The 18,611-nt window shown below is 41.1% G+C and overlaps 1 protein-coding gene across 4 annotated transcripts in view; it reads left to right on the top strand.

The window, feature by feature from the left end:
* The window catches only part of LOC129851445 (metabotropic glutamate receptor 4-like), a 326,145-nt gene that overhangs the window by 214,333 nt on the left and 93,201 nt on the right, over positions 1 to 18,611 (top strand). For all 4 annotated transcript variants that reach the window (XM_055917990.1, XM_055917991.1, XM_055917992.1 and 1 more), the window contains exons 4-7: positions 4,104 to 4,239; positions 4,989 to 5,143; positions 5,933 to 6,073; positions 15,220 to 15,420. In XM_055917990.1, the coding sequence (XP_055773965.1) occupies positions 4,104 to 4,239; positions 4,989 to 5,143; positions 5,933 to 6,073; positions 15,220 to 15,420 (633 nt within the window). The remainder of the gene's footprint in view (positions 1 to 4,103; positions 4,240 to 4,988; positions 5,144 to 5,932; positions 6,074 to 15,219; positions 15,421 to 18,611) is intronic.

Raw genomic sequence — 18,611 nt, 5'->3', positions numbered from 1 at the left:
CTATATGTGCTGAAGTCCAACCTGAAAACATAAATGGAAAAAACAAAACTTGTATCACCTTCCCCCTTAAGACAACAAATATATCCTATATTTTTGTTGGACAAGTTTGCTCACCATCAACAGAAAAATATAAACTTAAATGCATCGCTACTTATGCGTCGCCTTCTCCGATATATGAAATATGTCGAAACACACAACTTTTTTTCACATTTATTAAAGATCGATTTTTTTTGTTTTTATAATAATTGCCTAAAACTCAGAAATTTGTAAAATCTCACGTACACTCCCACAACTCTCGTCCTGTTCGAACGATCCCAACCAAAACAAAACTCCTCTCCAAAATGGCAAAACGTACAGTCCAAATACATTTGGAGCCAAGCCAAGGCACAATGACTAAGCACTAAACTTATTGACTGCCCACCCTTAAAAGAAACTCAGCAACCAAGCTCTCCGTAACACAGACATGTCTGATTTCAAGGGGAATCGCCTGCAATATCCGTAGTACCTTCCCTCTCATGATCTTCCTTAGTGGAATGGCCTAAGGGAAACAAGTGACGGTGCACATAATGGTTAAGAGAAACTGGTTACCACTCTTTGCTTTGGGCTAAGGACCAACACAATCCACTAGAACCCTGCTGAAAGGTTTGTCAAAAGCAGAATTTGGTTGCAAAGGTGCAACCGGTACAGCTTGGTTTGGTTTACCCGTCCGCTGACAAATGCGACAGGAATTACAGTAAGCCACAACATCCTGTTTCAGACCAGGTCAGAAGAAAATATGCAAGATATGGTCATATGTCTTGTTGATCACAAGATCTGCCATACTACCATCGCGAGCCAACCTCAGTATCTCTTGTCGAAGCATAACTGGAACAACAATTTGAGATACACTTGGCCAATCGTCCTGCCCAGAAGTGGTGCGAGAATGCCATTTCCTCATTAGAACACCATCTCTGTCAAAGTAACCCACACAAGCTTCATCAAATTCCTCCTATGGACATATCTCAGCAAAAAGAAGGGAGAGGGAAACATCTTTACTCTGTTCAGCATCAGCTGCTCCCCAGGCATCGAATTGTCAACTGTATGGAAGCTCTCTTCCTTCAACGGTCCTACAAACTCTCTCACCTTTGGGGTTTTCAAAGGAAAGGTCAACTCATGGGGGTTTACCGAAATCAGGATCACCCAGTCTCAACGTCAACAGTGAAGTTCCTTTGCCCAGTGTCTGTGTTCTTTTGCCCCTCTTAATCTTTTATTTTTATTGGCCAGTCTGAGATGTGGCTTTTTCTTTGCAACTCTGCCTAGAAGGCCAGAATCCTGGAATCGAATCTTCACTGTTGACGTTGAGACTGGTGTTTTGCGGGTACTATTTAATGAAGCTGTCAGTTGAGGATTTGCGAGGCGTCTGTTTCTCAAACTAGACACTCAAATGTACTTTTCCTCTTGCTCAATTGTGCACCGGGGCCTCCCACTGATCTTTCTTTTCTGGATAGAGACAGTTTGTGCTGTTTTGTGAAGGGAGTAGTACACAGCGTTGTACAAGATCTTCAGTTTTTTGGCAATTTCTCGCATGGAATAGCTTTCATTTCTCAGAACATGAGTTTCAGAAGAAAGTTCTTTGTTTCTGGCTATTTTGTGCATGTAACCGACCCAACAAATGCTGATGCTCCAGGTACTCAACTAGTCTAAAGAAGGCCAGTTTTATTGTTTCTTTAATCAGAACAGTGTTCAGCTGTGCTAACATAATTGCAAAATGGTTTTCTCATGATCAACACAACCTGCCATTGGAACACAGGAGTGATGGTTGCTGAAAATGGGCCTATGTATTTCCAGCTACAATAGTCATTTACAACATTAACAATGTCGACACTGTATTTCTGATCAATTTGATGTTATTTAAAAAAAATTGACATGTTTCTACAAACTTTACGGATACTATTTGGAATTTTCGTCAACCCTTGATGACCTGCCTAAGGCTGTGGAATATTGAACATAACGAGCCAAACAAATAGAGTTTTTTTTATATAAAAATAATCTTTATCGAACACAAGGTACATTTATTGTGTAACTGGGAGTCTCGTGAGTCCAAACATCCAAAGATCATCAAAGGTAAGCGATTAATTTTATTGCTTTTCTGACTTTCGTGACCAATCTACATTTCTGCTAGGTGTTTGTAATGTTTTGTCTAGTGATCGATAAACTCACACAAACGCTTTCGCTGTAAAGCATATTTTCTAAATCTGACACGACAGGTGGATTAACAACAAGCTAAGCTATGTTAAATTGAACTAGGCATTTGTTTGCTTCATCACAAAACCGGAGAACAACATCTGTCCGGTGAAGTCCACAAAGCAAATATTGCATGTCACAAACAGTTATCACCTACAGCATGGTCAGTTAATGTTTTCAACAGTTTACTAAACAACTACTGATTTAGAACCACAGAGAGTTACCCCAAGTCAGCACAAAGACAACAGGAGCACTGCCTCCGCTATTCCAGCACCATTTCAACATATACATTTAAACATCATCAAATCAACAAGGCTATATATGCTTGGTTTAATACACAATACAAAAAAATGTAAGATGCCAAAAACAATTTAGTCCAATCAATGATGCTAAATATAATGTGGTTGTCCATGGTACTGATTTCTGTCTGTCTCTGTGTGTGTTTGTGTGTGTGTGCGTGCATGCGCACACACTTGTAGAATAGTTGAACGCCAATGCCATCCCACTCTCTTTCATGATGGCAAAACGGTCTATAGCTCTGTACGCTTTTAGTTTTAGTTTTCATAGGCTACCTAGCCCAAATGCTTGCTAGCCTCACTTGCTCACATGGGCAACAATGAACCAGCAAAATTAGTTAGTTAGCGTGAGCCTACTAGGCTACATCTAGGTTACATATTGAACTTCTATCACCTCAGGCCAGGGGCACAACATATGAATTTATGGTTAGATCAGAATCGCCGTCAGAATCATTGGTCTGTACAAAGAATTTTGTCAAAACCACAAGTCCTAATCCCCATTTCCAGCCATGGTTTAGGAAAGGTTCGATTTCTAGACACATTTTTCTGACAATGGTGAAATTTTGCTTAGGAGATTATTTGGTTGGTGTGAAGCCAAATCCAAACTGGCCTCCCTTGGGGGGTGTTTTGCTGCGCCAGGACAATCCCACACTTGAGCTCAGCTCAATGCTGATTGGCAAATTATTTTATAATTGTTTTATCAAGGGAGGCCAAATGATTGCTGACATCAATCAATGAAATTTTGCGGTGGAAACATGTCATACTCTTTTGTTCCAGACAGCATCAGATACATGGGCTACACATACTGAGACAGAGGGGCGCTCGGATGATTTCTCCGGTGAGATTCAGCCACTTGCGAATTGACGGAACATCTTTAATTGGTCAAATATTTGGAGAAGCATCCATGAATACACGCCACTGATTATAACCCTATTGTCTTACCGCTATCTAATTACCATAACATTTACTACTTGCAAATATTGTTTTAGTATGTGACGTCTGTCATTGCTTTCATCATCACCTTGTGTGTATTTCTGCTTTGGTATAGTGGGTCTCTAATTTCCATATTTCATTTGAAGCTGTTCTCCTCCCTGTGGTTTAAGTGTGTTGATTAAAGATGTCCTTGGTAAGGGTATCTTCAAAATGAACATGGATCAAGTGAAGTCCTATGTGTCAGATTTCCTCTCTGCCCCCCACTGGGCAGTAACTGAGCTTCAGATGCAAATGTTTTCACAGCAGGTGGATTTAGTGAAGCCGAAGGATTCATACAGTCACAAACCTCAGAGAGAACAATGTTGTTGAGAGTTCTGCACTTACTGGTGACCTACACTCTTAGAAAAAAGGCTTTTCGGATGTCCCCATAGGATAAACCTATTTGGTTCCAGGTAAATAGAACCCAAAAGGGTTCTTCAAAGGGTTCTTCTATGGGGACAGCCGAAGAACCCTTTTAGGTTCTAGATAGCACTTTCTTTTCTCAGAGTGTACTGATAGCTCAAGTTGAGCTTCTGTGAAAAGTGAAAACCTTCCAATCCAGTACTTAACCTGCCACTCAACTGCTTTGTGTTTTCTTTCTCTCTGTTGTAGGAGGTGTGTGCATCTCTCAGTCGGTCAAGATTCCCCGGGAGCCGAAACCGGGAGAGTTTGATAAGGTCATTCGCAGACTAAGAGAAAACCCAAATGCAAGGGTGGTCATTATTTTCGCCAATGAGGATGATATCAGGTAAGGGTATTATCATCGTAGCATTGACAAGTTGAATATGAAGTATACTAAAATCATACAAATGTTCATTATAAGAAATACGCACCATGAAATATTATCAATCAAAGGGAGAAGAGTCAATCGGCAGAAATAAAAGCTTGACATTTAAATTATGCATTATGCCTTGGTCGAGCGCTGTCATAATTCCCCCTTTTAGATTCTCCATCGGTAACTCATGTTAATATGCTTCCACACATTATCTTAGTGACAACAGGATAAACTTGGAAATTATCTTAATCGTTTAGCCTTTCGTGGTCCTTACGTTAGTCAATGTTACCAGCCACTGTGCAATCAGCTTTGGATGTCTAATGTTGCCATAAGCCTGCTTTAGAAAACTCAGGTGAAAAACATAAAAACCTGGAGAAAGTATTTGCTATAGTTCTATTGTTAACATTTTCTGGTAAAAAAATGATGATGATTTCTCTGGGCACACAACACACCAGACCATACATACACATCACATTCTGTATTAGGCAGACCAGGCAGACCAATACAATGGGATCCAAATTAGTTTTCACCTTTCACTATGGATAGGACAGAGGTAAGAATGAGTGAATTCAAGTTGAATCATGAACGCAGTGTACTATATAAGTCATTGTTGTTTGTGTAGTTCTTAATGCAGTACAGCCCTAACAGTTGGTTCATAGAAAGTGTTACCATAATATCAAATGTATTACTGGTAGCTAAATGTGTTTATCCACTTGTACCAGGCGGCTACTCCAAGCAGCCAAGAAGGCCAACCAGACTGGCCATTTCATCTGGGTGGGCTCAGACAGCTGGGGCTCAAAGATCTCTCCAGTGTTACACCAGGAGGAGATGGCAGAGGGAGCAGTCACCATCCTGCCCAAACGCCAGTCCATCAGAGGTGAGGGGGAATAGAGACATCTTTAAGGTTGCTGGGGATGATTGCTTGCTTGATTAGTTAATTAATTGTTGGGGGGGATGTCAGGGGAACAAAGAAAGCTTTTAGGTTGCTGCTATGAACTTTTATTAATTTGATTGATTGATTGGTAGATCTTGTGTAGCTTTCCCTAAATGTACAAGGATAAAGGGACTGAGATAAATGAAATAGTTGTAGATTACAGAACAATGGATTTATCATGATGTTTATTTTACAGACGAGACGTTGACATGGATCAGTAGTGTGTTGTTGTGCCAGCAGCTGGCAACGTACCGAGGCATCCCAATTCCAATCTTTTTTTCACTCGTTTCGTTTTTTGACCAATCAGATCTTTTGCCAATAATTGGTCAAAATGTCAAAATGGGGTTTCTTGTGTAAATACAGCCATAGAGATATCTCTGTTAACAAGTCTCACCAGATCTTGTTCATCTTAACACAGGACACTTCCAAGCCCGATAAGCTGTTGTAAAATATAAAGCATTTACTGTCCTGTGCTAGCATCAGTCCCCTTGTCCAGACCTCTGTCATTATCTACTCAGTCTGCCAGCCAAGCCACAACTCTGGTCATTACACAATCAGCCATTTTCAATACACTCACTGTTAAAGAAATACCCACCCTGTCAAAAACATAGTTAAAAGTGTTACCCCTATGCTCCATTACATTCCACCACATGTCAATAACTGTGTTGGCAAGGACACTGTTGCCAGAGTGAGTGCACTGATGATGACAATGATCTGATCGATCTCTTCCAGGGTTTGATCGTTACTTCATCAGCCGCACACTGGAGAACAACAGGAGGAATATCTGGTTTGCTGAGTACTGGGAGAACAACTTCGCCTGCAAGTTAAGCCGACACGCTTTGAAGAAAGGGTCCGGGCTGAAGAAATGTACAAGTAAGACAATTCTCCTTTCCTTTTCTAACATTTTATTTTTTTAAATTCTTCCTTTATTTAACTAGGCAAGTCAGTTAAGAAGAAATTCTTATTTACAATTACGGTCTACAGGGGAACAGTGAGTTAACTGCCTTGTTCAGGGGCAGAACGACAGATTTTTACCTTGTCAGTTCAGGGATTCAAACCATTCAGGGATTCAACCTTTCAGTTACAGGCCCACATTGCAGCTCTACTGATCTCAACTACCTTTAGAAAATGGTAAAGTTTCACAGGTAGAAACAGCTGTTTTCCTGACCATGTGACTGAACCAGGAAAACCCTCTGTCCTTATCATAGAATGATGTGGCCCTTGGCTTATGATACATGACAAAATGTTGTACACCATCTAAAGCTATAGGTACAACATGAGCTAGATTAAAAATGATTGTGATGAGGTATTACTAGGGCCTTGTGTTTCGGCTGAGTAGACCGTTTGCCTGTCCTCCCACCTGGAGACGGCAACAGAACAGGGTAGTAGAGGTCTGGTGGTTAAACATCTCTACTTCCGGGATTAATGCCATATGCTATCCAGATGTGCCCTGGCATGTTCTGTCTTCGTGTCCTGGAGATTGTTTGATCGTCACAAATTCACCCCAGGCTTTCAATCTTGACTTGGAGCTCACCACCTTCTCTCTAGGTGTTCTAAGAATCCAGCTGTATGTGACATAAGGCTAGTGGTATGATAATGGTTTGAAATGCAATTAACCGCAAAATGCTAATATAGTCTTGTTATTCCCTACGGGTTTAAAATCAAATTATGCCTGTTGTGATTTCCGTTGTCATATGTTCATATATAATTAGTCTTAAAGGAGGCCTGGGTAAGGCCAAAATGTCATAAATATGCCAACTTTGATGAATTATTTATCAAGTATGCTTTTAGATACACATGTCAAATATATGTAAACAATCCTTCCTCCAAAGGACTATTCTATGGATTACATTTTGTGAAAATCCTCCCAAATCATGTTTTTTTTTTGTCCTGGGTTTGGAGAGTCACTCAATTATAAAATGCAGTTACTGACATAAATACAGTGTATGAAGGAACACAAAATACTGTATCATATAATAGGCATTCACATACATTCAATTCACATGTAGCAAATGTACATCCTTAAAATTCATGAAGTGAGCATAATTCATAGTCATGTTCTAATTGGCTTTCAGTAGAAGCCAACAAAGGGAATACATTGTAATTGTGTGTTTGTTTAATCACACTGCTACATGGAACAGCAATCAAATTCTCGCAATATACAACAAAACTAGCAAAAGCTGCACTAACAGAAGAAATTCCTCCCCTTTTATTTTCTATTAGGTACTGTTTGGGTTTTATGTCCTTAGGCTAGCACTGCTGTTTCTGGGAGTGTAGCAAGGCATCCAACTGGAATCTAACTACAAGTGGATTAGAGGCCATCTCTCTTCACCCAGGCCAGTAATTAAAAAATCAGCAATTAAAAACGGTGTGAGGTCAGTAAGCAGACATGTCTTAGGTATCTATTGGGAAAAATATGGCAAAATAAGATTTCAACAGATCAATGTCATCCGTCTAAACAGAAGACTAATGCCAGTCACATCCTCTCAGTGCCACTATCTACTGCATTGCTCTTTCATGGATGAACTGGCTCTGTGTGAAGAACAGATCTGGGAGAAGAAAAACCCCTGTCAGAAAGCCAAGGATATAGCTACAGATCTTTATCTTAATTTGATCACTATTGTCACAGATCATTTCCCTCTGCAGCAATACATGCAAATAGTAGTGCATTCAAGGTTTAAAAAGGCTTCTAAAGTTTGTAATTTCCACTATGACAAGTCAGCAATAAGCTGAACGATCTGAGTAGGGATTAGAGAGATATACATTGCAAACTGAAGGACAGGCTTTGTGTCAGTCTCAGTCACATTGTCTTTTAATGTTGAACTAAGTTTGCTTGATGACTTCATTCACTAGAAGGACCAGGAGGAGGAAGGGTTGGGGAACTGGGACATCAACCTTGACTCATCAGCTCATAGACTCATCAACTCATCCATGCATGGGCGTTACACACTGATGGATTGGTCTTGAGGCGTAGATGCGGTAAAGAGGTCAATCGAACTCACCAAAACAATGGAAGTGGGGGAAGGGGCCAATGGGGAAAGATCCCTAATCTCCTCATTGCCCCCCAACAAAATTAGCCTACATTTAAGCTATTGTTTATATGTGTATTTCACACTATGATAAGGTAAAAATCGGCATATAAAATTTGTATGGTTGTCAACCCCAACATATGTTCATGTCATCATCACCAATCAACTGCCCTACAGTTAAAAAATACTTTGACTACCACCAACAATTTATGTATACAAACGGGAGTTAGCATTTAGCAGTAACTTCTTCTAAACCTGAAAAGGGACAACTTCTAAATGGTATGCTGCAGAAAGAAATAACATTGTGGGCCTGTTACAATACATAAATCATGATGGATTTGACGAATATCCACTTTGTTTGATCAGATTTGTTGAATGTGCGCCAGACTGGTCAATGGAACAGTCTGCATTCCATTTACACCTTTACACCATCAATTCTGGCATAGATGCTCTGGAATAGGGATACAAACTCAACAGACATGTTATTGTGAGGGGGTAAATCATGTGTGCCAGAATGTTATTCTTTTACACTTCTTGACATCCGCATTGCTCCCTGTGGCTGAAGCCTTGGTCTCATATGGATGACATGACAAGACAGATGGAAGCCTGCCCTGTCTTTTTCATCTAAAAAGTTACAATGTGCTTGGAAAGTGGAGACATCAAGAATGTCAAAAAGTAAACATTGCTATGGACACCCAGCAGTTTTGGAGACATTGTCCCGTTTGCTAGGAAAGAGATTTGCACTAGCTAATTAACAGTAAATAGGTCAATTGTTTCACCTCACATTTAGCAAGATGATTAGCTAGCTAGCTAACATTGCTTACAGTTAGTTAGGAATCAATTCTACACTATTTTGCTAGCTACAGTAGCACTAACCTGTCTCTAAAAATGAGAATGTGTCTTTAGTTGTTTATATTTTCCCATTGTGGGCGCGTCCATGCCTAATTGGGGAGGCAGGTAGCCTAATGTTTTGAGCATTGGGCCAGTTAACAAAGGGTTGCTGGATGGAATCCCTGAGCTGACAAGGTAAAAATCTGTCCTTCTGCCCCTGAACAAGCTGTCATTGTAAATAAGAATTTGTTCTTAACTGACTTGCCTAGTTAAATAAAGAAAAGATCCACTTTCTATGAGTATTGTATGGGACTAATCAATACATATGGAAAAATAGACACATCCAACTAGTTCAGGTGCTGGAGAGAACCAAATGAATGATCATTCTGCTTATTGCTTGGGGTGAAAAAATGCTAAAGAAGCTAAATGTGCGGAGAAAAATCCAGATAAGATGAAGATCTGATGAAGAGCTTTGCCATGTGAAAAGGCTGTGAAGGATTTATGTGAGTGGCAGTCTGAGTTAAATACCTTGCCTGCACAGCTCTGTTTGCCAGAAATATGATGGGGTGTTGTTTTTCTAAGGCTGTGTGGAAGTTTGTTGACGTAGCAGAAAGTCATAAACTTCTTTGGCTTTGCAATCCACTCTCAACGTGCAACGTTTCAGGAATTCTCTAGGTGCCTCTGGTGGTGCTGGTGAAGGCTTTGCACCTGTCTTCAAGGTGCTAAGCAGACCACATGGGGTATGAGTGAAGAATAATCAATGTCCTGGGAGGGCTCTGTGTGCTCACAGTGATCAAAGAGAGAGCGAGTGTGTGAGTGAGTGACTGGTAGACTAGTCTTTTATCTGTGAATGAGTGAAATACACAGCTGATATTGATTAATGTGGAGAGGAGCAGAAAGGTAGAACGGGTCCCAGCTCCCTTTCCTGGGGTTTGATGCCTCTGTCTAATTAATACAGGGGAGAACAGCATGCAGCATAGCAACACACAGCAAGCAGCATAGCAACACAGACACAATGGCTGAATCCTTCTCCATAACCATGTGATATTACCATAATAAGTAATGGTTTTAATTCACCAAACTTATGTCATATGAGATCCAGAATGGTCTCACGTGTCTCTAATGAACAGTTTGTAAAATGTTTACAATGTCCTGTTTTTCTATCCATGTGTTCCAGCTTGGAGGTTTTTAGTTGGCAACGTCAGGACAGATGATTTAGGAGTGTTCATCAACCGAAACATCCTACATTTTCCCAAGGCACACATAGGGGGAGATGTTCTCATGTGAAAAAATGGATGAAGATTGACTATGGATGAAGTTCAAGTTTTTATAGACGGTGAAGGGAGATGTGGCCTGGTGCCAAACCCGAGCATGCAGAGGTTAACAGGGTCAGAGCCGACCCAGAATCACTAACTCCTTTCTGTGGCACCCTGGTAGAGGGACACGACCTTGCTGTGCTGCTACTCCTAGTCTGAATGGATTTCTCTAAAGGCAGCGAGCCAGCCTTGGGAGTGCGTGGGTGTGCTCCGACTCTGCAATGAGATGAGAGGCTTTGCTAGGAAAGAGAGGCAATACCAAGTGTGTGTGTGTGTGTGGGCCACCATGCCTCAGCCTGAGAGAAATATACTGTATCACTCCCTCTCTCGCTCCTGGGCTGCCCCACAGCCCGACCGCATCAGCCAACCTGTGGCAATATTTAGAGAACTTGGGGCTAAAAGGTTCTATCTGGATATTTGTCAAAATGTAGTTATTGACATAGCATTGTTCTGTTCAATGTTCTCTACCTATATTCTACCTATATTCTACACCAATTCATGTTACGTTCAAAATAATTGCTAAAACCATTCAAACCAATGAGGGTTCAGAACTTCAAAGCCAATTATCTCAGAATCATCCTTTTTTCTTTTTACTTTTACCCCTTTTTCACCCCAATTTCGTGGTAGTTACAATCTTGTCTCATCGCTGCAACTCCTGTACGGACTCGGGAGAGGCGAAGGTTGAGAGCCATGCGTCCTGCGAAACACAACCCAACCAAGCCGCACTGCTTCTTGACACAATGCCCACTTAACCCAGAAGCCAGCCACAACAGTTTTTGCAGATAGAACCTTATAGTCCTAAGCTTGCGATTTGTCTGTCCAATTTGGGTGCATGGCGCTCAATTACCACAGTTTACCACAATTATCACAGCCGTAACCTGGTTCTTTATTTATTTCATAGATGCATAAGCTTTAGTTTTTTGCTGTGGCAAACTGATATATGGCAGATGAAAGATGACTGAAAGAGAGATATCGATTTGGGGCTAGCAAGCTTTTAAGTTGAAGTGGTTCTGCTAAGATCAGAAATTTGTCTGGCACCAATATCAGTACAGCGTTGCAAGAGGAATGAAGAAGAGTGATGCAACACGGTTTCTGCAGAGAAAATCAAGAATCAATTCTTTCCATGAAACAAATTACCAGAGAGCTGCAACTATAGCAAAAAATACCTAAATATCAAATAAATAGGTTTGAATACAGACATACTTGACATAGCACATTCCTTATCTATACTGTATATCCTACAGTGTACATATCATGCTATTACTATGCATACTATCTATTATATTACTATGCATAGTACCTATTCTATTACTAGGCATAGTACCTATTATATTACTATGCATAGTACCTATTATATTACTATGCATACTACCTATTCTATTACTAGGCATAGTACCTATTATATTACTATGCATACTACCTATTCTATTACTAGGTATAGTACCTATTATATTACTATGCATAGTACCTATTCTATTACTAGGCATAGTACATATTATATTACTATGCATAGTACCTATTATATTACTATGCATACTACCTATTCTATTACTAGGCATATGACCTATTATATTACTAGGCATAGTACCTCTTCTATTACTAGGCATACTACCTCTTCTATTACTAGGCATAGTAGCTATTCTATTACTAGGCATAGTACATCTTCAATTACTAGGCATAATACCTATTCTATTACTAGGCATAGTACCTCTTATATTACTAGGCATACTACCTCTTCTATTACTAGGCATAGTACCTATTCTATTACTAGGCATAGTACCTATTCTATTACTAGGCATAGTACCTCTTCTTTTACTAGGCATACTACCTCTTCTATTACTTGTTATTTTTATCTGAGTCTTATTGATTATTGTACTACAATAGTTCAGTTTAGTTAGCTGTCAAGCCCTGGCCTTAGTTATCTTTGTTTTCTTTATTATTTTAGTTAGGTCAGGGTGTGACATGGGGGATGTATGTGTTTTGTATTGTCTAGGGTTTTTTGTATGTTTATGGGGCAATGTTAAGTCTAGGTGTATGTATGTCTATGGTTGCCTAGATTGGTTCTCAATCAGAGACAGCTGTCTATCGTTGTCTCTGATTGGGAGCCATATTTAGGCAACCATAGTCATTAGGTAGTTTGTGGGTGATTGTCTATGTCTATGTGTAAGTTGCCTGTGTCTGCACTTGTCATTATATAGCTTCACGTTCGTCGGTGTGTTGTTTTGTTTAGTTTGTAAGTGTTCTTCGTCTTCGTTGATTAATTAAATATGTGTTCATTTCACGCTGCGCCTTGGTCCTCCTCTCTTTCACGTAACGACGATCGTGACATTAGCACACAAGCATTTTGCTGCACCTTTTATATCTGCTGTAAACTGTGGGTGTGGCCAATACAAGATTTTTAGATTTGATTATATGTGAAATTAATAAAGAAAAGGTTTTACAGTATTCTCCTGCTGGAATGCTTTACATCCATAGCTATTAGGTTTGCAATGGGTGAAAATACAATATATTTCAGTGTACATGAGGTTTGATCATCATGCATCATGCATCAAAACTACATTATTGTCCAAACACACCCACCTATACTGAGACTAATTTCCCTAGTAGATTTATGCTTGCACACAAGACCGTCAATCTTGTTCTGTAGCAAAAATAATTCTCCCCCAAAGCAAACTAACACAACATGGTATTGTAGAAAAACAGCCACAAGCAATGGTTGCTTCCTAGGCAACCTACTTATAATTACATCTCATAAGTGATTAATTGTTGCTTATGTAACATATTACGTATACATCACTTATGAGATGTAATTCTAAGTGAGATACTGTATATGACATATTTATGCATCACATATGTGACATTCCTTAGAGGTTGCTTATGGAACATATTATACTATATATGAATTAGGGTGCTATTTGGGACAACCTGTGCCTATTTAATTACAACCAACTGGATTCTATGTACTGAGACTGTATGCTTTCACGATGCCAGGGTCCACAGTCATACTGCTAGTACTTTGTCAATCTGAAATGTTAGGAACTTAGTGTTAAGTAAGTCAGCAAAGTTGAGTAAGCCAGTTCTATTTGAACCACTTAAAAACAGTAGGACCTTTTAATGGAAGGCGTGGCAAAGGGCCAGGAGGCATAGAGAAAAATACATGACCCTTCCGTTAGCCTAGCGTCTAGGCCTTGATGCACTGACTGACTGGCCCCTCCTTCCTGATACTTCTCCCAATTAGCTGGAAGGTAAATGTTTCGCTAGACCACTGCAGAGGAGCCAATCAATTCACATATGTGGAGTGTAAGGTCTTCTCCTCAGAGGAATCACTATTTTTTAAAGCATACAGTCTCAGTACATAGAATCCAGTTGGTTGTAATTAAATAGGCACAGGTTGTCCCAAATAGCACCCTAATTCCTATCTAGTACACTTTATAGGTAATAGGGTGCCATTTGGGACACAGCCATTGGTATAGAGTATTTTCCAAACATTACCTCCTGTCCTTTTCTGCCTGTATATCTCTTCAGCCTGTTCTCAGAGCAAAACATATTATGTTTGACTCAAATCCGTGCCACTCCATTTAGTATGGTATGTTACTTTATATTAGGTTACATTACATTGACTAGAAGGAACATAGTAAATGTAAATCGGGGACTTTCAAATTAGTATCATATGTTACGTTTGGTATGGACAGTAGGTTACTTAAGGCAAAATGTAATGTGAATGTCTAGCGACCCAAAGGTTGCGTGTTCGAATCTCATCACGTACAACTTAAGCATTTTAGCTAATTAGCAAATTTGCCACTACTTACTACTTTTTATCTACTTTGCAACTACTTAGCTAACTCCTGGCTACTACTACTAGGGTTGCTTAGCTAACCCTTCCCCTAACCATAACCCTTTAACCTAACTTCTAACGTTAATCCCTAACCTAACGTAGCATATCCTACTAAAGCAGTTGAACGTGATATATCATACTAAATGGTTCAAATGCGATAAAGACCGAGGAAACTATACGTCCTTCCATTTTTCTTATATTGTATGACCGCTATCACATTGGTAGGCCAATGTAATGTAACTTAACATAAAGTAACATGTCATACTAAATGGAGTGGCATGGAATTTTGTAAAATATAATATGTTTTGCTCTGAGACCAGGTTGGTGTCTTTCTGTCTCTTTCTGTCCTTCTCATCAGCCATCTTCACACTGGAGTAACAATAGGTCATACAGCTCACAAAACCAATGACAGTGTTTAAGTAGATAAGTGTAAGGCCTTTTTTTTCCACAACAAAGGACCCACTTTGCCCTTTAAAGTGGACTCATCTTTTTGATAAGCCACCACAGCAGATGGAATACCAATCAGTAATCATGTAGTACCAGATTGACGAGCATTTCAAATACATATTTAGAAGATCCAATTCAATCTGGGTCTAATGATTGCCTCGCAGCATTCATGGTAGTGTGTGCTTGACAAAGCTAACAATGGAGAAATTGAGTACCAGCAAAAATAAGTTATTTTCTTCCTTAATTTGCAAGTCCAACAACCATCACTGTATGGAAGCTACTCATGTGGTCACTACCTGCGTGTAATAATCACCCACTGTTCGGATCAACACAATAGGAACTCAATTTTAACATAAAATGTTATTCGTCATAATATTCAAGACGTGTAGGCCTACCTGTTATTGTATTTCTGTATTATTTCCTATACTATCACATGTAATACTGCTCATATGCTTGGGATCACCTTTCTATTAAGCATAAGGTGATACTGGGGTTGGTGACCAGTGATATAACGCATTGCATTTCTCAGATACCTAACTTGGTTGTCGCTCTGCTCTACAGATCAGGAGCGGATAGGAAGGGACTCCAACTACGAGCAAGAGGGGAAGGTGCAGTTTGTTATCGATGCAGTGTATTCCATGGCCCATGCGCTGCACAACATGCACAGGGAACTCTGTCCGGGGAAGGTGGGCCTTTGCTCCAGGATGGATCCCATCAATGGCACTCTACTGCTCAAACACATCCGTATGCTCAACTTCACAGGTCAGCCACTTACTTTGCGCACACACACACACACGCACACGCACACGCACACGCCCACACGCGCACACACACACACACGCGCACACGCCCACACGCCCACACGCGCACACACCCACACGCGCACACACGCGCACACACACACACACACACACACACACACACACACACACACACACACACACACACACACACACACACACACACACACACACACACACACACACACACACACACACACACACACACACACACACACACACACACACGCACACAGGGTACCCATCACCCAAGCACACACCACCTCGCCATTTCTATCAGATTTGTGATGTTTTTCTATGATTATTTCATAAAATGGGATTAATTACACGATGTGAAATATTTACACACGATTGAAGACATCTCTAAACTGAGAGGAGAGGCGACTAAAAAACATTCAGAATAACACATTGTCAAGAGAGGGCCTCTTGACGAAATAAAGGAAATATATTTTGGGGTATTACAGAGATTAATTTCAAATGGATTAAATGGAGAGAGAACAATGCTGCTCGCTGGAAAATCTAGAAAACTCCTTGAAGGGGGGCAGTCCATTGAAATACATACTCCTGGGAATTGTTTTGGGATCAATGTTTGGCAAAACATCCAAGAAAACACTATTATTGATTCCATTTATTACAAAAGATGCAATGGTGTGTGTGAGAAACATGTATCTCCTAAGGAGGAGATATGAAACCAACAACTGCATGTGTTTTTCCTGGCTTATTTGAAGACACCAAGGAAACTACACCAACTACACTAACAACAAGATCAGTTGTAGCAGGTACCCCGGTCTGTATGTAGACACTGTGCTGCACAAGTGGGCTGCTTCTGGGTTACACTCAACTTCCTCCTGTTGCATCATCAGCAGCACACATCAGTATGTTTAACATGGACACCCAACCCACTGGGGCTATGGGAATAGCAGACTGGAGGGTCATTTATCAAATATAATATTTATCTCCTTCTCACCAGATACATAAAGTACTCACCAAAAAAACACACAAAGGATACATTTCATTTTTTTCCGCCTGCAAACAAAAATCATGACAGATTGGTCAGAGCAGTTTAAAATGCTTTTTTGTTTCACTTGTAATGAATTATTCCAGAGGCCACAGCCAGTGCTGTTTGTTGTTGTTGTCGTTGAGTTCAAGGTCTCCGTTGAGATTTAATTACAACCCCAGTCTCAGTTTTAACCGCAGAGGGTCTAATGTGTCAGTCCTCTTATACACTATTATGTTTAAAGCATCCAGAATAATGTGCAAATGACAAAAAAGGTCAAACGTCAACAGCCGGTGGCCATATCTGTGGCAGGCTGACAATCATCACCAATCTCATCTAGGAAGATTGGTGGACTGCCTCTGTGGACTATCGCTACATCTCTACTCTCACAGTAGCAGAGAGAACCCCTCTTTGTTCAAGTGTGAGGACGCTTATCCTTCTGTCATTTCAAAAAGTATGTACTAAGTAGGTTCTTTGATGTCTTGATCTGCTTCTTCTTATAGAAACCACAAGCAGTATGACAGTGGTAAAGACCTGGCATAGATATTTGTAACATTCCCAAACCAGAAACCGCTGATTGATGGCAGCATTCTGGTGAAACTGAAAGCGCGAACCACTGCTTTTAACCAGGGCAAGGTGACCGGAAACATGACCGAATACAAACAGTGTAGCTATTCCCTCCGCAAGGCAATCAAACAAGCTAAGCGTCAGTATAGAAACAAAGTAGAGTCGTAATTCAATGGCTCAGACACAAGAGGTATGTGGCAGGGTCTACAGTGGATCACGGATTACAAAAAGAAAACCAGCCCAGTCGCGGACCAGGATGTCTTGCTCCCAGACAGACTAAACAACTTCTTTGCTCGCTTTGAGGACAATACAGTGCCACTGACACGGCCCGCTACCAAAACCTGTGGACTCTCCTTCACTGCAGCTGACGTGAGTAAAACATTTAAACGTGTTAACCCTTGCAAGGCTGCAGGCCCAGACGGCATCCCCAGCCGTGTCCTGAGAGCATGCGCAGACCAGCTGGCTGGTGTGTTTATGGACATATTCAATCAATCCTTATCCCAGTCTGCTGTTCCCACATGCTTCAAAAGGGCCATCATTGTTCCTGTTCCCAAGAAAGCTAAGTTAACTGAGCTAAACGACTACCGCCCCGTAGCACTCACTTCCGTCATCATGAAGTGCTTTGAGAGACTAGTCAAGGACCATATCACCTCCACCCTACCTGACACCCTAGACCCACTCCAATTTGCTTACCTCCCGAATAGGTCCACAGACGACACAATCGCAATCACACTGTACACAGCCCTAACCCATCTGGACAAGAGGAATACCTATGTGAGAATGCTGTTCATCGACTACAGCTCAGCATTTAACACCATAGTACCGTCCAAACTCATCATCAATCTCGAGATCCTGGGTCTCGACCCTGCCCTGTGCAACTGGGTACTGGACTTCCTGACGGGCCGCCCCCAGGTGGTGAGGGTAGGTAACAACATCTCCACCCCGCTGATCCTCAACACTGGGGCCCCATAAGGGTGCGTTCTGAGCCCTCTCCTGTACTCCCTGTTCACCCACGACTGCGTGGCCATGCACGCCTCCAACTCAATCATCAAGTTTGCAGACGACACTACAGTGGTAGGCTTGATTACCAACAACGACGATACGGCCTACAGGGAGGAGGTGAGGGCCCTCAGAGTGTGCTGTTGGGAAAAATAACCTTACATTCAACGTCAACAAAACAAATGAGATGATCGTGGACTTCAGGAAACAGCAGAGGGAGTACCCCCCTATTCACATCGACGGGACAGTAATGGAGAGGGTAGTAAGTTTTAAGTTCCTCGGCGTACACATCACGGACAAACTGAATTGGTCCACCCACACAGACAGAGTGGTGAAGAAGGCGCAGCAGTGCCTCTTCAACCTCAGGAGGCTGAAGAAATTCGGCTTGTCACCAAAAGCACTCACAAACTTTTACAGATGCACAATCGAGAGCATCGTGTCGGGCTGTATCACCGCCTGGTACGGCAATTGCTCCACCCACAACCGTAAGGCTCTCCAGAGGGTAGTGAGGTCTGCACAACACATCACAGGGGGCAAACTCCCTGCCCTCCAGGACACCTACACCACCCGATGTCACAGGAAGTCCATAA

The sequence above is a fragment of the Salvelinus fontinalis genome, chromosome 3 (genome assembly GCF_029448725.1).
Source record: "Salvelinus fontinalis isolate EN_2023a chromosome 3, ASM2944872v1, whole genome shotgun sequence".
Taxonomy (NCBI): domain Eukaryota; kingdom Metazoa; phylum Chordata; class Actinopteri; order Salmoniformes; family Salmonidae; genus Salvelinus; species Salvelinus fontinalis.
The sequence above is the reverse complement of the archived record's forward strand: the minus strand, read 5'-3'. Positions and strand labels throughout refer to the sequence as shown.